At 36.4% G+C, this 25168-nt stretch overlaps 2 protein-coding genes and 1 pseudogene across 2 annotated transcripts; 1 reads left to right on the top strand and 2 right to left on the bottom strand.

Annotated features, from left to right (window-relative positions):
* Window positions 1-5565: 5565 nt before the first annotated feature.
* LOC18017935 lies at window positions 5566-11101 on the top strand (annotated as a pseudogene).
* Window positions 9673-11102, bottom strand: LOC18018296. The gene is made up of 2 exons (XM_006402146.2): window positions 10715-11102; window positions 9673-10618 (listed from the first exon to the last, which is right to left on the bottom strand). Exons 1-2 carry the CDS (start codon window positions 10863-10865, stop codon window positions 9894-9896), a joined length of 876 nt encoding a protein of 291 aa, XP_006402209.1. The 5' UTR covers window positions 10866-11102; the 3' UTR covers window positions 9673-9893.
* Window positions 11103-16304: 5202 nt separating this feature from the next.
* On the bottom strand, window positions 16305-21345 carry LOC18018295 (nuclear export mediator factor Nemf). Its single transcript, XM_006402145.2, has 14 exons — window positions 21113-21345; window positions 20882-20994; window positions 20705-20801; window positions 20486-20610; window positions 19865-20351; window positions 19590-19775; window positions 19207-19500; window positions 18971-19123; window positions 18727-18881; window positions 18533-18638; window positions 17536-18435; window positions 17367-17448; window positions 16973-17266; window positions 16305-16857 (listed from the first exon to the last, which is right to left on the bottom strand). The coding sequence occupies exons 1-14, from the start codon at window positions 21215-21217 to the stop codon at window positions 16664-16666; spliced, it is 3291 nt and encodes a 1096-aa protein (XP_006402208.1). The 5' UTR covers window positions 21218-21345; the 3' UTR covers window positions 16305-16663.
* Between the last annotated feature and the right edge of the window lie 3823 nt (window positions 21346-25168).

Raw genomic sequence — 25168 nt, 5'->3', positions numbered from 1 at the left:
ATCACTCGTTCCAGAGCTAGAAAGATGGCTAAGGAGGCTCACGCACTCATTGCCATAGAGGACAGCGATCACCAGGAGGCTGGAGCTCACATCTTCAACATCTCTATCTTGAAGAATGAAGAACCCAGTAACAATGACTAGGTAACTTAGGTGATGATTCTGTACTCTTTTCCTTGGTGAAGATTTTGGAAGGCAAGGAGGTTCTTCTCCAAGGTTTTTAACGAGGCAGAAATCATTGCAACGTCGAGTTACTTAGAAGTTGTTACTAATGGGTAATAATGTGCAAAGTCACAATGGCTTGTGCACTTAGTATTTTGGCGCACCACTTAGGAATTTAGGAATGCCTCGCTGTTTTATTTTTAAATTAAACTTCTTGTTGTTTTATTTCAAACTCCATGTAGTTTTGTTATTAGGGCTGCGATTTTCTCTCTTAGTCTATAAAAAAGAGAAAATCGCCTAAGTGTTATTCAGTGGAGAATTTTGATCAAACTTTTAACGTGTTCTTCTCTCTTTGATTTCTGAGAACTAAAAACTCTGAAATTCGAATCTCTTAAAAACTAATCTGTTTACAAGAGATTCTTCTATCTCATCATCACCACACCAACAATCGATCATCTTCTCATCCTCCACCATATCCATCGATCCGCCGAGCCACCATCACACCACTTTCGCAATTCGATCCACCAGCCATCACCGCCTCTCATCGTTACACCATCGAATCATCATCGCACCACCATCGCTGCTCCTTAAACCGTTTTCATCGCATCTGTCCACCCAAATCATGATCTCGCATTGTCTGTTGCCTTTCCTTCAGAGTTGATCTCCTAGGATCGTATCACTAATGGGGAGGAAACACCTGATGAATCAAACATTCACATCGCTGTAGGTGATGGAACTCATGGATATGATTGTTTGCAAACTGCACTCAGAAGTGAAGTAACTTTTGAAGACTGGTTTGCTCAAGTGTTTCATTTGTATGTTTTGAACTCAGTTATGAGCTATTGTGTGTGTGAGATCAGAGTTTTCTTACAGAGATAACTTCATTTCTAGATGAAGTGCGAACGGAACAAACTGAATCCATCATTTGTTGCATGAAAAAATGATATTTACCATCAAAATTACAGTTATAGGATAACACATTGTTTTTCATACTTGGTCAAACTAGAGGAGAGATGATGCATAACAGACACAGGATCGAAGATCAATCAATTTATGAATTTATAATTCTGTTCAGAATTGAAGAAGAAAGGACCCTGCATAGTTTCTTATCGATTATATCTAATCATATTGCTTGATTTTAGCTGTGATCATTACTTTTTTACTTTTCTAGTTCTTTGATGTAAATATTATATAACATAGAATTCATATGCAAAGTTAAACACTTTGCAAATGGTTTTTTTTTTTTTGTCAGAGCTAATTATTTATTATTAAGAACCTCTAATCAAGGGCTTGCTTGGTTGAAGCTTTTGCTGTTAGCTTTTACTTGTGACTTTTGACTTTAAAAACTTTTGGCTGTAAAAACTGTTTCATATTTTAAAAATGATAAGTAATTTGTTTTTCAAAAATTATTTTACTTTATATTTAACAAAGAATTTTAGATATTTGAAAAAAAAATATGGTAAAAAAAGTTATATAAAATGGATCTAAAAAAAAGAAAAAAAATTATAATTAATCAATTAAATTTTATTATGAATAAATTATACACAAATCTATAAATAGATTTGAATAATGTTAAAGGAAGAAAAGATAAAAAGAGAAAAAATAAATATATTTTTTCACTTTGATTTTGTAAAAGTCTCTCCTACGTAGCTTTTAGAAACCAAGATAAAAACTGAAAAAGTGTGATTTTAAGACTTCATGCTTAATAAAAATTAAAAAGCATGCTTGGCAAAAAAATGACTTTAAAAACTGTTAAATGCTTCAAAAGTTTTGAAAGTCTAACACCAAGCAGGCCCAAAGTTTTTTTCTGTGGTTGTCAGAGCTAATTATTTATTATTAAGAATTTCTAATAAAATTTAACCATTTGAATAGAAATAAAATGAAAGGGTTCTAAATTTTGAATTAACCAAAATTTATGAATAAAAAATTGGTAAAAACCCATGAAGAGTTCTTACTGTTTAAGAAGTTTTGGTCCTCGAGTAAGGGTAAATTTTCTGCAAAACTGAGAACACGTGAAGGCCTCGGAAAACATGATGGGGTGTGTTTTCTGATTGCTCTCTGACGCTCAAATCAGAAAACAGCTCAAAAAAAGATCATCAAGTCGCTAACTGGAGAGTAGAAAAAATCGAAAAACGAATAGAAGGAAAGTAGGCCGAGAGTCCTTGAGAGAGGTAGGCTCTGCTCGGGCCTTTGAATGGAAATGGGCTTTTAGCGGTATAAAGAGAAAAGAGTTTTTTGGTGAAAAAGCTCCACGGTTTAAGAACCGCCGTGGATGAGAAATAAAACGGAAAGACTGGAAATGTGGTGAGAAAAATAGCGAGTGCCTGAACTTTAGAACCACAAGTATCTAAGCAGATATCGTGAGACTTAAGATGGCTAAAGATGTGAACCCCTTCTGTGGGAAAGAGCAAAGTATTTATAGAGACTACCTGACCTGGGTTAGTAAACTGGGTCGATCCACGGATAGTGAGCGAGGTGGGTCGGCCCATGACCTGACTTGACTAGGCTTGAATCTTGCGATGGTGTCATGCTTCTGACGGTATCACCAACTTTCCTTGTCGTGTTTTGCCTGCTGCGAGATCGTTCCCTGGCGCGTCCCTTTTGTCTCCAGTGTACGAGTCGGGTCGGCGGTTCAGACGCAATATGGGACTGTGCTGAACCTCTACTTTTATTTCTGGCTCTTGCGAAAGGTCACTGTCACCTGACACACGTAAAGCAGATGCATTAAATGCCAATCTCGTGGACTTGTAAGGGTATGGATAACTAAATCAGACTAATGCATATTCTTTTTACCGAATGGAGGAAAATTAAATAATGTCCCCACCTAAAAGGTCTACATACCTAACCTAGTTTCCTCGACATCAGGACCGAGATGCCGAGAATGAATGATTTCGCTCTCCGAGTACCTGTGCGGACCACACTTTTTTATATTCTGACCCTTCTGGATCACCGAGCTTAGGTTTAGGACATAGAGAATGTGGCCTCTCCTCCTCATAACCATTTAGTTTCTGACTTCCTTGTTTCTGACAGTGTGGCATGCACAGTCAGACATGAGGAGTCCGGGAACAGGTGGTCTATCGCGCTGGATCTTCCGAATCCGAGTGGACTCGAAGCTCGGAGCTATAAGCTTAGACCATATTGGGTCAGAAGCCCAGTATGTGTCCTAATTTGGCCCAGGGGGTTGTACCTGCAAAAAATTTATAGACGCCACGTGCAAGCCCATGATTCGTCCACCTAGAAAGGATTGAATTTGTCCCCAGTAATTTACCCCCACTTCGCGGGTTAGCAAACCTATCCCGTGAAGTAGAAGTTATCCTTGCTGGGAACAAATGCTTACCCCCCTTATTAGCTGTACCTGACTGGACATCCGCCTGAAGCGTGTAATGCTTTTTTCATGAAGGACGCATTGCCTGAGTCACCCTTTTGACCTGAGACGTGTGATGCCTTTTTGATGAAGGACAGTCATCCGCCGCGGACAGCATGACCTGGGGCCATGAGCCTGAACAAATGACGTGTTACCTGAGTCAGACACCGTGAGTGAAATGACCTGGGACCATGGGTCACAAATGACGCGATGCCTGAGTCATCCACCATGGACAAAGTGACCTGGAGCCATGGACTCATAACATGAAGGACACAATGCCTAGCCATCGGTCAGGTCCCAGAGGGGGTGCCGTCCAGCCAGACCTACAATACCTCGTGGCTGATCCCTTCGAGATATAAGGGAGAGCCGTCCACCACGAAGTACGCCAAAACTGGCAGACCGATCCGCAAAAGGATCCTAGGCGGCATGGTGCAATTCCGACGAAGTTCCCAATGGATGGTTATACTTTTCGCAGAGTAGCATGCCCCAAGGTGGTCTGATTAAAGGGTATCATTCCGGGGACATGGCATCAACAGGAAGCCTACCCCTCCACTACATTTGCCTCGTCGGGGTAAACACCCTGAATGTCGTAGCAAGTTTTCTTCAGAAGAGTCGGAGAAGCACATTTAGTGGCGAGACAATCGAATGGGAAAACTTCTTCTTTTATTCCTCTGATTAATTCTTCCCCGTAATTTTTTTTCTCATTATGCTTCTCCTTCGCTGGGGGGAGTTCAACGTCTTCTCCTTGGTTTTGGGTCCTTCTCTCCTATCTCGGTCTCGTTTTCTTCATCTTTATCCCTCCGACAATTTCTCTTTTCCTCGGGGTTTGGATCCTTTATGGGTTTTTTCCATTTGTGGAAAATTATTTCTTCTTCTTTCCCCCCCCTTCAGGCTGGAACTATGGGAAACATCTTTCCGTAGTTCCTTTTTTGCCCTTAATTTCTTGTCGTCGATTTCACGTGCGCGCTGGGGCTTTCCGCTCTCCTGACTCTACTTCTTACTGGTCACGTCCTTCAATCGTCCTTTCTTCTGTCCGATTGGTCATCATCCTTCCTCTGTGTCTCTGACGCTTCGTTTTTCTTGACCTGATGACGTCTCCTTTCCTTTTTTTGCTATAAATGACAAAGCTCGCTCTACTCTCCTTTTCACCAACGTCGCGCTCATTTTTCATCTTTGAGTTGCCTCGTAGTCCATGTCTTCTGTTATTTGCCTCCTCTTTAAAGGTATGGGGCCTCCATGTTTAGGGGATTTTTGGTTTTCGAGTAAGGGCAAGTTTCCTGCAAAACAAAGAAAACTTCAAGGCCTTGGAAAACACGATGGGGTGTGTTTTCCGATGGCTCTCCGACGCAAAAGTCATAAAACAGCTAAAAAGACCACCAAGTGGCTAATCGGAGAGCAGAAAGAAGTCGGAAAACGAATAGAGGGAAATTGGGCTGAGAGCCCTTGAGAGAGGTAGGATCTACTCGGGTCTTTGAATGAAAATAAGCTTTTTGCGGTGGAAATAGAAGAAAAGAAGAGTTTTTGGGTGAAGAATCTCCATGGTTTAGGATCCGCCATAGAGGGGAAATGAAGCGGAATGACCGGAAATGTGGTCGGAAAAGTATCGAGTGCCTGGACTTAAGAACCACAAGTATCTAGAGAGATCTCGTGAGACTTAAGATGGCTAAAGATGTGAACCTTCTTCCCATGGGAAAGGCAACGTATTCACAGAGATAACCTGACCCGGATTAGTATACCGGACCGATCCACGGATAGTGGGTCGGGTGGGTCAGCCCACGATCCGACTTGACTATGTTCGAATCTTGCGATGGTGTAAGGGTATGGGTAACTAAATCAAACTAAGAATATTTCTTTTCGAATGAAGGGAAATTTAAATAGTATTCCTGCCTAAAAGGTCTATCCATATCTGGTCCAGTTTCCTCGATACCGGGACCAGGCTGCCGAGAATGGATGACTTCACTCTCCGAGTACCTGTGTGGATCACACTTCTTTATATCCGGACCCTTCCGGATCACCGAGCTTAGGTCTAAGACATAGAGAATATGGCTTTTCCTCCTCTTGACCATTCAGTTTCCGACTTGGCTTTTTCTCCTCCTGACCATTCAGTTTCCGACTTCCTTGTTTCTAACAGTGTGGCCTGCACTGTCAGACACGAGGAGTTCGGGATAGGTGGCCTATCATACATGATATCTCAAATTTAAATGGACTCGATGCCCGGTGCTATAAGCTTAGGTCGTATTGGACTGGAGGCCCAATACTTATCCTAATTTAACCCAGAGATACCGTATCTGCAAAAAAATCATAAACAGCACATGCAAGCATGTGATTCATCAACGTATGAATAATTGAATTTATCCCAACACTTATCATTGGAGATACTCTTAGCATTTTTTGAAAAGTAAAAACTAAAGACCATAACCGCGTGCCCAAATTTTATTGGAGGCGAAAAGCAGTGTTTTAATGTCTTTATTAAGATCTATACTAAAGGAGTTGGATATTCAGTGTTACTTGATTAAATGTTCAAACTAATAAACGATTAATGTCTTTGTGTTACTCATGTTTGATAGATTAGATTTTCACAAATGCTTTTACTTAAGAGTTTGAATAAATCTAAAACCAATTTTACTCTTATAATTTCATAAGCATCCAAAATTTTAATGTCAATATTATCACCAAATATTTTAAATATATATTCTAAATTATAGATCATACTCTTGATTATCTCCACTAGCCCCTCCTCGAATCTATCGTCATCACTACTATATTACTTTCTTGTGCTCTGCTTGTACGAAATTTGTTTTTATGTAAAAAATTATTTTATACTGTTTCAGTATTTTGTGAATGTAATATTATTTTGACTTGTTAATATTATTTTGACTTTTTTATGTAAGAAATTATTTTATACTGTTTCAGTTTGTTTTACAAGCAATTGCCAACGAAAACCCTAACCCTAATCATTGGGGGAGGAATTGGTTGGGTGCACGCAACCTCATAGCAGCAATGTCTGTGTCCCGTCGTGTTGGATTGGGGAAGAAGTCGGCTACACCGTCAGTTTTGAGGATTGCAGCAGCTCCTGAACCGTGCTTAAGTACCTTACCGATAGTATGCTTCTAAGAGAAGCAATGGTGGATCTGCTCTTGGAGAGACACAAAGCGATTGTTCTAGACGAGGCGCATGAAAGAAGTCTAGCCACGGATTTGCTCTTTGGTCTTCTTAAACAAGTCGTGATCAAAAGACCTGATCTGAAGTTGATTGTGATGAGTGCAACCCCAGAGACCGACAAGTTTCAAGAGTATTTTAGCGGTGCGCCTCTGCTTAAAGTTCCGGCTAGGCTTCATCCAGTGGAATTCTGGTATACTCTAGAACCTGAGATGGAGTATGTTGAGGCTGCTATAAGCACTATTATCAAGATTCACAAGCGTGAGCCACCTGGTGATGTTCTTGTTTTCTTAACTGGGGAAATGAGATTGAAGATTCTTGCAGCAGAATCGCCGGTGAACTAGGTGAGGAAGTCAAAGTTGTGCCATTGTATTCCACTCTCCCTCCTGCTCTGCAACAGAAGCTATTCGATCCTTCTCCAGATCATGTTAGGAAGATTTTTATCTCCACAGATATTGCAAAGACTTCTTTAACCATCGACGGGGTCATTGATGTAATTGATCCTGGTTTCTCCAAGCAAAAGATGTACCACCCACGAACTCGTGTCGAGTCCTTGTTAGTGTCCCCAATATCAAAGGCAAGTGCTGACCAGAGAGCAGGTTGTGCCGGTAGAACACAGCCTGGAAAATGTTTCAGGCTTTACACAGAGGAAAGTTTAACAAAGATATGCAATGTCAGACGTCTCCTGAGATATTTAGATCAAACCTTGCAAAGACGGTTCTGACCTTGAAAAAACTTGGTGTGAATGATTTGTAATGGTTTGATTTTTTGGATCCTCCTCCTCCTGATACCCTCATTCAGGCCTTGGAAGATTTGTTTCATTTGGGAGCAGTGGATGATGAAGGTAACTTGACAAAGACAGGGGAGATAATGAGTGAGTTCCCTTTGGAGCCACAGATGGCAAAGATGCTCATAGCCAGTCCTGAATTCAACTGCTACAACGAGATTCTTTCCATTTACGCGATGCTATCAGTGCCAAATTGTTTTATCAAACCAATAGGAGAAACTGAAAAAGCAGCAACAGATGAAGCCAAATATAGGTTTGCTCACATTGACGGAGATCACATCACACTCTTGAATGTGTTCCATGTTTTTCTGGAAAACAACCAAGACCCTGATTGGTGCTACACAAACTTCATCAACTACAGGGAAATGAAATCTGCTGTTAGTGTTAGACAGCAGCTGGTCCGGATCATGATGAGGTTTCAGATGAAGTTGTGCAGTACTGAGTTCAACAGCTGTGACTACTATATAAACATAAGAAAGTCCTTGCTTGCTGGTTATTTCATGCAAGTGGCTCACCTAGAACGCACTGGCCACTATGCAACTGTTAAAGATAACAACTTATTGGTTCACTTGGATCCTTCCAACTGCTTGGATCACAAACCAGAGTGGGTAATTTACAATGAATATGTTTTAAAGAGCCTTATTTTCATCCAAACTGTTACATATATCTGCGGTGAATGGCTACTAGATGTGGCACCACAATACTATAATCTTGCCAATTTCCCCAACTCTGAGGCCAAACGAGTCCTGCAAAAGTGTTATAAGAAGACAAAGTGTATAAATTATCTAACGAGATTGTTTTTTTCTAATTACATTAATTTTTAGATTTACCTCATTGCTTTCTTGTTAATTAATAGCTGGATAGCTGATTCGTTCAAAGATCCAACAGCCTTCAAAATCAAGCAAATAGCCAACAATTATCACACTTATAATTGCAACAAAGTAGTACTTGTATTTCTGACCAAAAAAGACGAATAGTACTTATAGGATCTTGAAGACAATTCAAATGACCATTGTGAGATTATGTTTGTTTCTAAGACCTATTATAACCATGAATTAATCGAACTAGCCTACTTCGTATAATACCAATCTATATATGGAGATTGAGGATGATAATCACACAAACAAATTAATCCAAAAGAGAGCAAGTGATGTACCTGAAGAAATAAAAGAACAATAAATTCACTATTCAAAGCAGCCAGAAATTTGAAACCGGATCTCTACTATTAATGCAGAGATCCTGAAGGAAGAGACTACAAAACAACAACAAAAAATAAACCATGGATCATTAGCCAAACACACTATACTAAATAAGCATCGACTGAAACAACTTAAATTTGTATCCCTCTCTTAAACAAAACATGTACTCTAAACATTAGACTTAAGTAAATGGAGAATAATGCCCCCTTCTCTTTCTAGCATCATCCTAATTACTCAGCCAATATATGGTAGTCCTGCAGAGACCCTAAAGGTGACCATTGAGTTTAAGTTGGCTCTTTTACTAAATTCAAGTACTGGAACTGTCTTTCTTAATTTCGAAGTAGGTTTTATAGTCAAGAACCCTAACAATCTTTGAGATTTGTTGTAGAGATCCGTAACTTACTTCACTAGACATCAAGGTGAAAAAAGAAACAGAGCAATGTCATGCTTACTGGAATTTCTTGAGAGTTGAGTTAGCCCGTCGTTTTCTAAAGAAACTTTCTTTCTCTAGACCTGAGCAACATCCACATCATTTTCTTTAACCCAATCAAGCACTGATCCACAAGATACAACAGAGAACTAAACATGACGTCTTCCCTTCCACTGTTCTGAAAGCTTTTGCTCCTCCAAGGTGGTTAAGATATTACATACATTAACAGAGAGAGAAAATGTTGACGCTAAACTCCAAAAGCTGAAGGAGAAGATGGGAAGCGGATCAACTCTAGAAATCAAAGATGACACTGGCAGCTCTTAGCCAAGAAGTGATTCAGATTGGTCAGTCTCCATACAACCAACCCAACCAGGGAGAGGCGAAGCTGCCTCTTTTAACTAATCATACTCAACCAAAAGAGGAGACAAAATGCTGATATCAACGACGCTCGACTAAATAATACAAATAGGAATCACACAACTATTATTCATGGGGTTTATCCATGATTTTGTAGGATTGAAAATGTGATTCATGGGCAGTAAATGAAATGGTAAGAGTCAAATCTTGTCTTCAAACACATAAGTGAAGTCATGTTCTGGAGCAAAACTTCTCCTCAGATTTACAAAACATGTACAATAAACCAAACCTCTTGCTGCTTTCATAAAGTAATAGACATTCATTCATTCTCCTTCAGCAAATCATGAGCCATGTTTCGATACCTACAGAGTTGAAACTGTACAAAACACAAGACCGAATATATACACACAAATGGCTCCAAAATGTTACGCATCAATATCAGAGACGAAGTCCGTGATTCCTAGGACTTTGAGGAACACTACTTGCTCTTCCCCAGTACCTACGTTCCTCATTGCACCCGCACTTTCCATTACCACCACCAGAGTTATGCGCCTGACCCGGTGGATCCCATCCTGTCCCTCTAGGGAGATCTAATGGTGTTGGTGGTGGTGGTCGAAGCCTACAAGTCAAGTAGTTAGGTTGCTGAAAGTAACCATTATGGTAGTGATAGTTTTGTGGCTGCTGCAACTGTTGTGAAATGTTTGGACTGCTCTGTACTTTATGCATTGGATAAAGCCGGCTCAATTGGTAGCTACCAATCTCAGGCTGTTGCTCGTGACTGCATCCATCTGGTGATGATTCTGATTTGGGAGATGAGCAAGCAGAGACGGTGAAAGAAGGTCGTGTATTGATCGGAGCGCGAAGATGAGGAAGAATAGGACTTTTTATTGTGGGTGTACGGAGAATGCCATTGATTGCTTCGATGTATCGTTGCTCAATCGTTTGTGGCTCGATTGGACCTAATTGATTCTCGAGAACCATTGGGTTTGCTGGGAACAAGAACGTTCTGAGTTTCGGAGTCTCGTGACGGTTGTATTCTTCCATCATGTGTTTCAGATCTTCGTCGGACTTTACGGAGACTAACGCGTCGAGATCTTCTGGGATGATTTGGTATTTGAGGATGTTGTTGTTCTCTGTGATTTCCGTTAGTTTCTTCATGAGTTCTGAGAATTTGACAAACCAAAAAGTTTGATGATGAAAAAGAAAGAAGAACAAGATTTACATCAGTTTGACGAAGAAGAGTTTAGGTTAGTTTTTACCGGAGAAGGAGATGTCAGGAGATACGGCGATGACGCGAGTCTCGCCACCAACGTATTTAAGAACGCCATCGGAAGGTCTTGGGAGGATTTTGCCGCCAAAACTGCACATGAACTTCACTTTACTCGTCGGCGATCTCTCTCCGATCGACATTTTGCCGCCAAAACTTGCAGGATTTTTTAGGTTTTGTAAGATTAAAATTAGAAGTTTTTTTTTGAAAAAATAAAGGATCGAATGCAAATTGAAACCCCCGATTAATAGGAAATTAAGTGATTCTCTAGCCTCTTCCTTCTTCGGATAAATTAAAGATTTTAGGAGATGTTGAGATTAATATAAAAATGTTTTGATGAAGAAGAAAGAGGAAGAAGAAGAAGAAGAAAAGAGGTTGATCAAATTGAAATTCGGGATCAGGAATTTTCTGAGTTCTCTACAATGGAAAAAAAAAATGAGAAAAGGACAAAAAGGTATAAAAAGCAAGAAAATAGGAAGCAGGAGATTTCCATGCCGTGGGATTTATTTGGCTTAATTTTGAGATTGTTAGATTTTTTTCTTTCTATTTATGGAATTTCTTGATAAGGAACCATAATATGTACGCGAGTTCTTTTTTGATTTTTTTTTTTGGTTCGTGTAGTTTGATTTGGGAAAGTTCTACCAATAGTAACCGACTTAAACTATGATTTTGCTCAGTTTGGATATCAGGTAGTTTGGGTTTTGACAATATTTCTAATGAACTGAACCGAAATTTTGTTATTTTTAGGGATAAATTCTGTCAAAATCGTATGAATTCGGATCAATTCGATTAGTTTGATTCTTCGGTTTCGAATTGTGAATATAGTTTGAATATATTTTGATATAACTATGTATAATTCGTATATGTCGGATAGAAATAATTAGAAAAAACAGCAGTTAGTGATCAGCTCAGATGAACAAACTAAATAGAAATGTAATTTATTTTATAATTGTGCCGATCAGTTAACTTACGTAACCAATCAAGACAAAACCAAAAACTGAAAACTTTGGTTCGGTTCGAAAACTTTGGTTGAAGTAAAAGTTCCTTAGTTGATCTGCTGTTTGGATTTCTAACTTGTGGCTGCAAATCTCGTCGGAGCAATGTAATGAGTTCTGCAAGAGTTTCAACTTCAATAATTCGGCTGTTGGATGTTCTGCTCCATTTAATCCTTCTATTTGCAGAAGCTTCTCTTTCTAGAAGTGTTTTGTTATTCTGATTATGTTTTGTTTCCGATTACTCTTACTTGCTTTAGTTTATCTTATGTTTATGTTATAACTCCCTAAAATATTCATAGTTTGCTTGATAATCACTTTTATTTTAACTTTTACTGTAGATTTTTGGCTTTAAAAACTTTTACTGTAAAAACTGTAGAAATTAACAGTTATGTTTTAAATTACAAATAATTTTTTATTAGTCAAACATATAATTTCTACCAGATTTAAATCTTGTTGATAACATTAATAATTTTTTTTAAAATACTTATATTAGCATATGTAATCAATACAAAAATAATTAAAAAAATATAACATAATTGAAATTTTTTTTAGAAAAATGGGTCTAAAAAACTGAAAAAAATAAAATTTATAATTACTTATATATAAATGTATAAAATCTTTTTGAATGATTCTGGGGAAGAAGAAATAGAAAAAGAAATTAAATGTATTATTTTATAAATATTTTTTGTGTAAAACCTTGTCTTACGTACAGTAAACTTCTATAAATTAATATTCGATAAATTAATAATCACTATAAATTTGTAAATTTTTCTGGTCCCGAATCAGACCAGTGTAAAAATTTATCAAATTTTATAAGATAATAAGATAATAATTTATTTAGAAATTCCTATGTAAATATATGGTCCCAACATAACTATAAATTATTAATTGTATAAATAAGATATAATATACTAAAATTTGATTAATGTGTTGTTTTTTTATTTATAAGTTTGAAATTTTATTAAAAACATCTCTTTAGTAATTTACATTAATAGCTTTTAATGTTATTTTTCTTTATTTTTATTCAAAATTTGTGAAAAAAAACTTAGATTTGGTAATTGATACAAGCACAGAGCTGTCAATGGCTTATATGACTTCGGATAAACAGATCTTCAAGCAGCGGATTGATAGAACAATGATGGTGGATCGAAGAACGCCACTCAAAGGTGTGAAAGCCCTTTTGATGAGTTCACAAACCTAGTCTCAAAGAATCTCACACAAGAGACATAGATTTAATGTTTACTAAGTAAAGGAATCTCACATAACTTAGATAAACAAAAACAAAGCCTAAGCTTTAGAGAGAAAGCTCTTTCTTTCTATTTTTCCAAAAATCTGTATATATATTTTTACAATGACAAGTGATGAGCTTTTATAAGCTCATTTACAAGACCTTCAAGGTCAAAGAAATGAATTACAAGAGAAAATTATGCACAATAAAAAAGATGAGAAAAATCAGCTAAATTAAACATATAGTCTTCTTCCACCAATTTGGCCATCAAATTTTAATGGAGATTAATTCTTTGTATCTAGACAACTTCTTGATATATCCATGATATGATTTTCTTCTAGAAACTTCTTGAGATTCTGGGCTTGATTTAAATTGGATCATTTGTTGATAGACCAAAGATGTGATTGGTTTTATCATGGTTGCATCATTCTCTCCTTCTTCAAAATGTTTTGTCCTCAAAACCGTTTCAACTTGGTGATGTTGTAGCCTTGGTTTTGACATTTTTTTTTGGAATTAAGAAAACAGAGTGAAATAATTATAACAAAACTTTTTTTTTGAAGGATGAAAATAATTTAAAAATAACAGAAACTTTTTGTTTTTTTTAGGATAATTTAAAAATAGTTGAAAAAATTACTTTTGTTTTTTTTGAATTTAGAAAAACGAAACAAAGTGAAAACAATTTCTTTTGGAATTTTTATGATTTTTTTTGAAACAAAATAAATAAATAAACTGCAAATTTCTCTTTTTTAAAAATTTTCAAATGAAAAAAAATATTCAGAAAACAAAACAAAACAATTTTGTGGATTTAGTTTTTTTTTTTAATAAAACAAAAGAAAATAAAAATAATAGAGGTTGGAAGAACACCAAAAATGATACAAGCACCAAGCTGTCAAGGGCTTATATGATTCAGATGAACAAATCTTTAAACCTCTGATTGATAGATAAATCAGATTGGATGGATACAACCTGATGGATAGGAGCTTTTAGAGCATCTCCAAGAGACACTGTATTTTTAAGGTGTGAAAAACCTTATATTTGAGGTTTGAAGGTGATGCTCTCTAATGATAAACCTTAAAATGATATCTTAAAAATATTATACTTTACACTTTAGTCCTTACTATTTATAATTAATTAACTAATATCATAAAACTTTGATAAATTACTATAAAAATACATCTTAAAAATATTATAGGCAATATTAATTAATACAACTTAAATATAATAGTACATATTAATGATAATAAAATACACAAACTAAATCATAAATTACAAACAAAATTTATATGTTCATGTAAGTTTATTTTTGTGTTATTTTAATTTATATGAAATTTGCTTTATATAATATTGTTGTTATGTATTTATTTTTTAATGTTATGTATTATATTACTATTTGTCATTATTATTTTTATTTTAAATTATCTTTTAAAATTTTATATGTATATATATAATTTATTTCTAAAAATAAAAATAAAATATTAATAAGATATTAAATTAGGAGAGTTGAAATAATAAAAACAAAAGTTATTATGATTAATTTTAAAGCATATAACTGAAAGGACTGAAATGCAAATAAAAAAGATGACACCTTAAACTTGAGGTATTGAACAGTGATACCTCAAATATAAGGTGTCACTGTTCAATACCTCAAAATTTGAGGTTTTAAGGTATCTCTTGGAGGACATGAAACCTTATATTTGAAGTTATAAGGTATCTCTTGGAGATGCTCTTAGCTCTGATACCAAAATGATACAAGCACAGAGCTGTCAATGGCTTATATGACTTCGGATAAACAGATCTTCAAGCAGCGGATTGATAGAACAATGATGGTGGATCGAAGAACGCCACTCAAGGGTGTGAAAGCCCTTGTGATGAGTTCACAAACCTAGTCTCAAGGAATCTCACACAAGAGACATAGATTTAATGTTTACTAAGTAAAGGAATCTCACCTAACTTAAATAAACAAAAACAAAGCCTAAGCTTCAGAGAGAAAACTCTTTCTTTCTATTTTTCCAAAAATCTGTATATACATTTTACAATGATAAGTGATGAGCTTTTATAGGCTCATTTACAAGACCTTCAAGGTCAAAGAAATGAATTACAAGAGAAAATTATGCACAGTAAAAAAGATGAGAAAAATCAGCTAAATTAAACATATAGTCTTCTTCCACCAATTTGGCCATCAAATTTTAATGGAGATTAATTCTTTGTATCTAGACAACTTCTTGATATATCCATGATATGATTTTCTTCTAGAAACTTCTTGAGATTCTGGGCTTGATTTAAATTGGATCATTTGTTGATAGACCAAAGATGTGATTGGTTTTATCATGGTTGCATCAGTAATTGATTTTTTTACTCCAATATATTATGGTATTGTTCTTAATTTCAGCACTAACATTAAGGATAGTAATCATAACTTTTTATAAATTTTTTACTAATGAACAATTATATTCTTACATAGATAATTCAGTCCACAATTAACAAAATAGAAACAACTATTCTATTGCGATTGCTATGATTAGTAGTCATAATTTTAAGTGTGTGCATGTCATTTATAAACATATGAGTTTAGATTCTTAAAAATAATATTATTTGAAAAAAAATTAAAAAAGTAGATGGATGGAAAACAATTTTCCTTTATAAATTAATAATTGTTGATTTATAAATAAATTAATATCACGATAAATTAATAAAATATTAGAGGTTTTACTGTAGCTTTTAGAATCTATGACTAAAAAGAAAAAAGTTTGACTTAGGACTTTAAAATAAAAAAAAAGTCTATATAGCCAAAAAAAACTTTTAAAACTGTAAAATCAGTTCTATAATCCCCACAGTATACGCCAAACAACTTCATAATCTGCCGGCGTTTGGTTCTGGGGAATATGTTTATTCTACCAGCTTATGTTTCTGAAAAGGTTTTTTTATCTCCGTTGGCGTGTCTAAATCATCTAAGTCTTTGTATCTGTTTCAGTTATGAATAAAAAATTTAAGATGACACAAAAAAAAAAAAGTAAAAGTTCAATAGCTCATAAAATATTGTGACTTGTCGTCGCAGTCCTGTGGCTGGTGCACTAGTCCCGTGAGGAAGGTTTAGAAGCAAGAAAATAGGAGCATGAGTAATTTTCATGCCGTGGGATTTGGCTTACTCGAGATTGTTGTCGGATTTTTTTTTTTTTTTTTTTTTTGCCTTTATGGATTCTATAGATGCTAAGTTGTTAACCATCTAAACACATGACAATCTTCACAAACCCTCAGGTTCGTAATCACAAGAATATATTGATGGTAAGTTGCTAACATCTAAACACATACGAAGGAAGCCATAGGTACGCTCACTATGACACTAACGTTTTCTCCTTTCGTATTCTTAAAGCATATTTTATCTGTTAATGGCTTTTGCAATTTCCACCAATACTCTATTTACATCCAGCCTTATACATCGCTCTGTATTAGGGTGGAGTTTGACAAATTTCCATGAAGTCCTAGAGAGAAAACTCAATGCCTTATTCATAAATACTTAGAAACCTAACACTTTTTAAAAAAATCCGAGATTCTTTTATGCTGTAACTTGATGCAGTTTTCTTCGTAAGGTTTGTGATGTTTCCGTTTTGCAGAAGTGAACATCCAAAGATCTGAAGCCAATATCTTTCTATATAATAAAAGCTTTCACTAGCTTCTACTAGCAAACGATATCGCAGTAGTTACCTCAAAACCTAGGCACCTAGCTATGGTGTTTCCCGCTTTTTTTGCCCTTCTTCTGTTTCTGCTTCAACTGTGTCAAACCTGCTGCTGTGATCTTCACATTCCCGACGAGAGCAGCCATCAGCTCGGGATCCGTACAAGCCTTCATCAGCTCTTTCTCCCTTACGGTCGCCTCTGTCATATGTGTGAACAGATTCATTGCAGTTTTTGCAGCTGTCCAAACACAAAACAAACATCAAACAGAATCCACTACTTCAACAACATTTACAACAACTTGCACATATTAGGATTTTGAAATTTGAAAGAAAATGGGCCTGTTATGTATTACCCTTTCCTTTCTTCATGCTCCCTGGGATAGCTTTGACTCTGTATTTATACGACTGGAGAGCGTTGTAAGGGCCGCACACAGGGACCGCATATAAAAGAATATCGGTTGGCAACGGGTTACCGGTTAGGTAATCGACGTCAATCAGTTTTTCTTTCTCTTCTTCCCCAACCTCGTGAATATCATCTTCTTCCATTACCACTTTGTCCATCTCAGAAGTTTCTTTTGCATGACAGTCCCTAGCAAGATGTCCAACCTTCTTACACCGATAGCATATTTTCACAGCATCTTCTGTCTCTGCACACAACAAAATATCAGAGTATCATATAATGCCACTCTAATGAAAATGTCTGTGAAGAAATAATTTCAGGAAGATGTGAAGATCGAAAGAGTTTACCTTCAGAAGGTTTCTTCTCTTCGGTTACTGCGGGCTTAGCATTTTGTGATTCAACATCATTCTTCTGTGGCTTTCCAGAAGACTGCACAGGGAAGAGAATTCTTATTCCCAGATTTAATACTGATAAGATCAGACTTTATTGCAACTGGGTAATTTAGAAAGTACTTACTGCCAACAACGCCATCCGTATTTTTCTTTCTTCTTCGTCTTGATTAGCATATTTCTCCTTCATTTTCTTAAGTTTACCCCTTTGCCCACGGCTCACTTTTTCCCCAGCTGACTTGTTATCAGGTATGCTCTTGTTGGCTTTGCTTGAAGACGAAACATCCTTTTCCTTTCTTTGCTGCTTTTCTTGCCCAGACTTACCATCGGCAGCTGTGTTACTGCTAGAAACATCTTTTTCCTTTCGTTGCTGCTTTTCTTGCCCAGTGTTACCATCAGCAGCAGTAGTGTTACCGCTTTGGCCCATCTTAAGCTTTCTTCTTTCAGCTTTTGACATGTAAGGCTTATCTCTTACTACTGCTTTTTTTTCTTCCGTTTCGTCCTTTGATGTCTCTACTGTATGGTTCTTGCCTGCCACCGTTGCAGTACCAAGACCAAGGGTTCTATCAAGAAGATCTTCAAGCTGAGACGTAGCTGATGTTTCTTCAACAATACCAGATGAATTCATGTCCAAAGAAGAAGCATCTTGCCTCAATGCTGTATCTGATTCCGGTGATTCATTTTTTCCTACGGCAGAAACCTCTTCATGTTCGACTTCGTTCTCTGACTCAGTATCTGAATGCTCATCAGGAGCATGCGTTTCCATTACTACATCATTCATTCCTTCCTCTTCACCTCTTACCCTTCTCTCATTCAAATGAGCTCCCAAGGAACTCTCGTCCAGACGAAATAACAGTCCAAAACCCATGATAAGTGGATGTGGTGGAAGGAAGTTCTTCTTACCTCGTATCATGAAACTTCCAACTGTAAGGTATTCTCCAGTAGGTGCTGTTTTACTGACCTGATTAGGATAAACCCACCATGCACTAGTAACAATTTTGGAATCCCAGGCCTGACTATGACAAACCTGCATCGACGAATTACAACCAAATGTCTGCCATTAAGACAATGCACCATAGTCACACAATTCCAATGAACTAAAACTGATGGGTGAAACCGCTTACCGTAAAACATCCAGCTTGGTTTAAAGTGAGAGGCGGAACACTTTGTTCCGGTTTATGATTCTTTATGATAGTACTAGATGCTCCATGCAGCTCTGCATGTACATATCTAAGAAAGCGTGGTAAAGAGGAGCTTATGATAATATTCAAAGATTTACTACCAGCACTAACCAAAGAACTCTATAAATGCAACTTACAGATCTCCTTTCGACATGTAACGTTTAACTATCATCTCATTTTGCTGAGCATCACGACCACTGATGACCAAGTAGTTCTCACTGCTAATAAACCAATTGAATTTCTCAAACCAGTGGACTTTTCTCATATGTGAAATAGTTGCAACCATTTTTTCCTTTTTAGCCAGAAAAATGCAAATGATTAGTCAGACTGTCAGAAAGAAAACAATAAACAAGATTAATGGCGATGAAGTTGGAAGCTTACCTGAGAGAGCTGGTGGCGTGTCTTTTTCTCAGCTGCTTTAAAAGCCTTTTCATGAGCAGAAACAGTTTTCTCCTGTTTGGTTTCTTGTTTCTTCTTCATTTCATACCAGCGCCTAGCATTACCATGCGCAGAAAGTGATAAGTCCACCTCAACCTACGAAAACCACGTATAAGCCCCCATATGTGAGAACAAGAAAGAAAATAAGCTCATTGAATTCAATGTAGAAAAAATCACACCTTTTCCACTGGGAGCGTCTTCTCATCATCATCCATTTCGTCGAGATTGTTGCACAGCAACAAGGTCATGCAATTCTTCTCTAGATTAAGTTTGTCGATGACTCCAGCAACAGGATTTCCTAATTTCTTTTCTTCCTTGACCATGCGAGCTAGATCATCCCAGCCCATACCCTTTGCAAGTGCTACACGAACAGCTAATATGGCAGCATCTACGTCTTCTAAGTTGTACTCAATTAATTCAGCCATAGTAACACAACGGTTGACTTCTTTCTTCAGAATTTGAACACGGTTTTCCTACAACATGAGTACAGAAACATTATTAAGATAAATTTAAATATGGAGAAAATTTGACAGCGATATATTGAAATGGATTTACCACAAACCTGATCCTGGCGAATCTTATTGAGTTTCTGACTTGCAGAATCCTCTTTTGCCTTTTGTTGATATTCAGACCTTTGGCTCTCAATTTTGCTGTAGAACTCGTCTAAAGCCGCATCAAAAGTTTCAAACTTCTCATACACTCTTGATTTGAATTGATTTAATAAGATTGAACAGAACTCATCATACATCTGCAGACAACCAGGCAAATGTGAATATACAAATATATGAAATCCATTTTCATTAAAAAAAAAAGAGAAGCATTAAGTTAAATATTGACCTTTATAACACCACTTCCTTGAGAAGACGTGTCATTCACCAACATTTGTTTCTGCATTAGAATATAACCTTCAGGGACTTTTTGACCATATATAATATCTTCAAGCCAATCTTCAAATACGATGACTGCTTGAACCAACAACTGAATCTCATTATCATCTAACTTCTTTTCTTCCGAAACTTTGGTACTTGGAACTAGACCAGCATCCAGAATTATGTGCTCTGAGAGCTGTGGCCCGTACCCCAAAGCGTCACCAAGGATATTCTTCAAGGTAAATTGTTTGGCACCCGTAGAAGAATCAATTGACTTCCCACCCTTCTTGCCAACATTCTGCTCCTTTGACTCATTGTCTTTTGCTTCATGATCCTTAAGCGAGAAAGCCGTAAGTGCTTCCTGCAGCTTTGAAACCGTGGTTCTCTCAAAGACTCTACATATCTCTATGGGGTAACGGTGACGAGACATGATTGCAAAACCCTTATTATCATCTCTGCAAGAATTGAAATAAACAATTCACTACAAAAGGCCCCACTCAAAGAAAAAGGTGATCACAGTCGCCTTGAGAAAATCAATTTTCACAACCAAAATCAAACAGCCTGATGAAAGCAAATAAAAAAAAACTACCTATGTGAGCGGAGGAGAGTCATGATCATATACTCGGAATCTGTAAGAATTATGTTTCCTTGAGCATACAACTCCAATATAACATAATGTGCATTAGCACCTAGCCCGAACTGGAAGACAATGATCTGGTGCCAACATCGAAAGAAATAGCAACTTCAACGAAGAAACACAGTGATAACAAACAAACAAAAATACAAGAAATTCACAACTTCTATTTACCCTATCGTAACCAAGCTGCCGTACATCCTCAAGCCTTCTTGTCCGAATATGCTTTCTTAACTTCAAGGTAAATCCAGATGGAGTGTTGCTCTTATCCCTACAAAGAAACCCAGAAAATCAATCATTACCACTTCCCCCAAAAACGAAAATATAGAATGAATAGAATTTTTTTTTTACCGGACATAAGCTGTAGTATGCAAACGAACACCACTTTCCATCAATAGCAAAACCTTCTCACTCTCTCCAGACTCTGTGATTCCACTACTATTCAAGAGCTTGAACATATACGTCTGCAATCAAATTTGAGCAAAAATCAAACAACTGTATATCGTTTGGATAAACCCTAATGGAAATCGAATCAAATCAACGAGTTGATTCCATCTGATTTCTTGTTGTAGGAATTTGTACCTTTGGAGATATATCATAGACGTTTGAGCATCTCATGCCGATTAAACGCTTCAAGCACTTGACCTCTGCGGCCACGTCGGCCGTGTTCATTCGAACCTTCACCATTTCACTTAACCTCTATTTGTCTCTCTCGAAAGTGAAGGAAATCGGTGATTCACTGTGTTGATCTCAGAACCTAAAGAAAATCGAATTTCGGGAAGGGAGCTGAGCGTCAGAGCGTGGAAGAAGAAAGAGAAATTTGTGAGATTTTTATGTGTTGGCCCGAAGAGAAGATGGGCCTGCAAATTCGTAGTTATAAAATTATTATTAAGTTTGTAGTTCAATACGGTTTTGTTAGTTGCGACCTAAGTTCAAAATTTCGTTATGAAGAATAAAGCTTTGAAAATAGGTCTGCAACTTTGTTTTTTTCTGAATAATCCATCACCTCAAAAAATGCAGATCAACACCCCAACGTGAGACCATTTCCATCCCTCAGCTCATAAGAGGTTCTTAATGCTTTTGGATATTTAAAATAGATACAAAATGAATAAAAACTCAAGAACCTGATCTTAAATCTCTTACTTAGGTTAGACATCGTTTACCGTAGAAATCTTCTCGGAGATCCTCATCCTCTGATGCATCCACCGAGGCTTTGAGGGAACGAAGGAGGAGAGGAATCGAAGTCGAGAGTAATCGCCGTGAAGAGTCCGGAGGAAGGATACAGTGCAAGCGGCGGAGATGTCCGGAGGAGACATGCATGCGACGGACGTTTGTCGGAGGAGAAGAGATTTGTTCTTCGTTTGAGGAGAAGAATCGTCGAAGTAGAATCAAAATTTGATCGATGAAGATGAGAATGAGAAGAGAAAAAAGAAAAGATTTCATTCCTCCTTTTTTAACCAATGCAAACATGACATGTAGCACTAAGAAACGGTTCTTTTCAGTCCCAAATAAGAGCCGATGTCTCTGCTTTTCATTATTTTTGATTTAATATTTTTAAGTAATTGCTTAAGAAATTACGGTAGGAAACGGCAATAATGATGCTCTTAATAACTCACTCTTAAAGGGTTCTTAATGATGTGGTACTCTCTGATTGGGTGAAAAGTGAAAAGAAAAACAAATGAGTCCCACCACTTCGTTTTCGTGTCTTGTGATTAGTGTGGAGAAAAACAAATAGACCCCACCATTTTGTTTAAAAATGTTAAAAACTCCATAAAGAATTCAAGGATAAAGATGCTCTGGAAATCAAAATACAAAACAACTTTCAGCATTAATTTTTGTTATATCGGTTACAGAAATTAAAATGATACGCATTGGAAGGTGTTTCACAGTAGAAAATCATGTTGTTCCGCGTATTAAATACACACACTTATCTGGGTTGCTTTAAATAAATCAATTTAGGGTTTTGTTCGTTCAACGAAATTGAGGATAAACACAAAATCGAAGATCCGACGAATCTTTTTCCCAGTTAATGTGATTGTGTTCTAGTGATTTTGATTTTGTTCTTCTTGTAAGTCTCTTTATTTCGTTGTTTGTTAGCGTGATTTCGATTTGCTCGTTATAATGAAAATGCCGATCAGTTATAGCCAATGTTCATCCTCCCGAGCTAGTTTCGACAATGGATGTACTCGAACTGATGGTGATTTTGGAATTATGGTGCGGTGTTTCTGTGGTCGTGCTCCCATACTTGAAAAGTCTATCGCTGCAGCGACTTTAGGAAAAAAGTTTTACACATGTTCAACGAGTTTGGGGAGGTAAGTTCTAATTTATATAGTAGTTTAGTTATCAATATTTTTGGGGGGACGTAAGATCAAAATTGATTCTTCAATATTCAAATTTATGTGTAGAAGAGTGAAAAAAAAACATATATGGAAATGGTGGAATGATCCCACTGAAGATCAACTAGCTAACTATCGTAAGCATAAGACTTGAAGAGCACAGCGAAAGGATGCAAAGCCTTAACAGAATTGAACTCCAAGCATAGGAGGCTCGTATAGAGATAATAGGAATGACGATGGACAGAAACAGCAATGAATTGGAGAAGTCAAGGAATTCTTAGTAGAGATTCAAGGAGAAGTTGCTAGGTTGAAGGAGTTAGTTGTCACCCAAGGTTCAGATTTTGTGTTTCTTGCGATTCTAGTTGTGTTTACTGCAATTTCATATCTCTTTAAATAGAAGAGATATGACTCTTTAAGTGTGTAAGAACCTATATATCTTATTGTCTAAGTATATGTGTCTTTCTGTTTGAAGAACCTAACTGATTTTCTCATAGTTATTAGGATCTTCTTGGAATTAGCTTATGTCTTTGTTATATGATATTGTCTGCTTATATGTCGTAACCTTTCTATTGAAGAACCTAACTGATTTTATTGTACTTTAAGTCTTTGTTTTATGTCATTGTCTTCTCAGTATAACATATATAAATTAATACTCGATAAATTAATATCTCGATAAATTAATATATTTTTTAATTCCCAAATTAGTTTTTAGACTGATTTTTATATTGATAAATTAATAAAATATTACAGTCTCGACATTATTAATTTATAGAGGTTTAACTGTATATTGTCCCTATATTACAACTTAAGTGTCGTTAACAACAAATATAACATAAGGTTGAAACACCAACACAAACACTAAAAAGGGAATCAAAGTTAACATAAGGTTCTTATACCAAAAGGCAAAAGACCACAAAGTAGACAACAAAATATCATAAGATTCTTATACCGAAAGACCATAATACATAAACTACCAAGAGAAATACTCACTACCAAAAGACAACTACTTCTTCCTACGACCACGAGCAACACTCATCTTCTTCTTTTCCCTTGCACGATACAGACTTGTGTGCAAAATGGTGTTGTCACGTGTATCAGCCACGCGTAAGCCAACAGAAATATAGTCATCACCTGTTGTAATACTTGTGAAAACTCCATAACTTTCCTGATAAAAACATTGACAAACACACATTAATCACCAGCTTATAATCACATTAACCATCATATCTTAAATTTGTAATAAATACTCTTGGTATTTGTATAGGTTCTGGATCGTAGACTGGCTCTTGACGAGGAGGCTGTGTAAGAACTTCTTGTGAAGATGTCGCATCATGGAACAGATTTTGCGTGGTCTTCCAGGCTGGCTCTTGGGAGTACTGAGGAAAGACTTGTTGGACCTTCAGTTGTAGCAGGTTGAGACAGATTTTTGTGTGGTCTTCCAGGCTTGGCTCTTGGGAGTGCAGAGGAAAGACTTGTTGGACCTTCAGATGGAGTAGGTTGAGACAGACTTCTGCGTGGTGCACCTGTTTGTGCTCTTATAAAAGCTCTGGCACTGTAGATTGTCGGCTGAGAAGATGTGCTCACCTGGATTGTAGGCTGAGAAGATGTGCTTGCTTGGATTGGATTTTTTCTTGGTCTCCCTGGTGGCTTCTTTTGATTAGGTACAGCTGGATTTTTGTATTTAATTTGTTTGTGTGTTTTTCTTGTCCACAATTCCTACAATGCTATAACCAAAAAAGTTGTTAGTTAACAACATATAATTAAAACATTACAAGAGACACAAATCTAAAAACACATTGATAAACATTACTCCTATAATTATATTTTTTGTTTTTTTCTCGATATTGATAATAAGTTTGTGACTTAATTCCTCCTGATTAAAGTTAAAGTCAAAATCAAAGTCTACCAAAAGGACTCTGATACAAAAATTTTGATATCTAAATGTTGATATTTCAAAATTATTATCGGAAGCATCGAGTTTTGTTATGCGTTGAAAATTAAAATTTTAGCCAATAAATGTTATCTAGCACACATTTTACATTCCGAGTAAAATCAAATATAGAAAAAAAATAGTGGATTTAATGATTTGTTAGTGAGTAAAATTTATCTAAAAAACATCGTTCAATTCAATTTTTTTATTATTAGATGACATAAATATTTATTTATGTAATAATTTATTTTTTAAAATTTTTGTAAAATTTTGTTATCCCAATTTAATATTAACGAAATTGTTAAGCCGTTAAAAAAAATATATATCACAAGCCCACGGAGAAAACATTGGGATGGGCCTAAGAAAGTCTTC

This window comes from Eutrema salsugineum, unplaced genomic scaffold (assembly GCF_000478725.1).
Source record: "Eutrema salsugineum unplaced genomic scaffold, Eutsalg1_0 scaffold_2, whole genome shotgun sequence".
Lineage (NCBI taxonomy): Eukaryota > Viridiplantae > Streptophyta > Magnoliopsida > Brassicales > Brassicaceae > Eutrema > Eutrema salsugineum.
This window is presented reverse-complemented; position numbering and strand designations above follow the sequence as displayed.

Bases quoted from the DNA above. Each gene is read 5' to 3' on its own strand.
- LOC18018295 (XM_006402145.2), bottom strand. From the start codon at position 21,217: ATGGTGAAGGTTCGAATGAACACGGCCGACGTGGCCGCAGAGGTCAAG. The intron at 20,611-20,704 runs GTAAATAGAAGT...TGTTGGCACCAG, and splicing joins GGCAGCTTGGTTACGATAGG to ATCATTGTCTTCCAGTTCGG. The intron at 18,436-18,532 runs GTAAGCGGTTTC...TCGTCGATGCAG, and splicing joins ACCAAGCTGGATGTTTTACG to GTTTGTCATAGTCAGGCCTG.
- LOC18018296 (XM_006402146.2), bottom strand. From the start codon at position 10,865: ATGTCGATCGGAGAGAGATCGCCGACGAGTAAAGTGAAGTTCATGTGC. The intron at 10,619-10,714 runs GTAAAAACTAAC...TCAAATTCTCAG, and splicing joins TCCTGACATCTCCTTCTCCG to AACTCATGAAGAAACTAACG.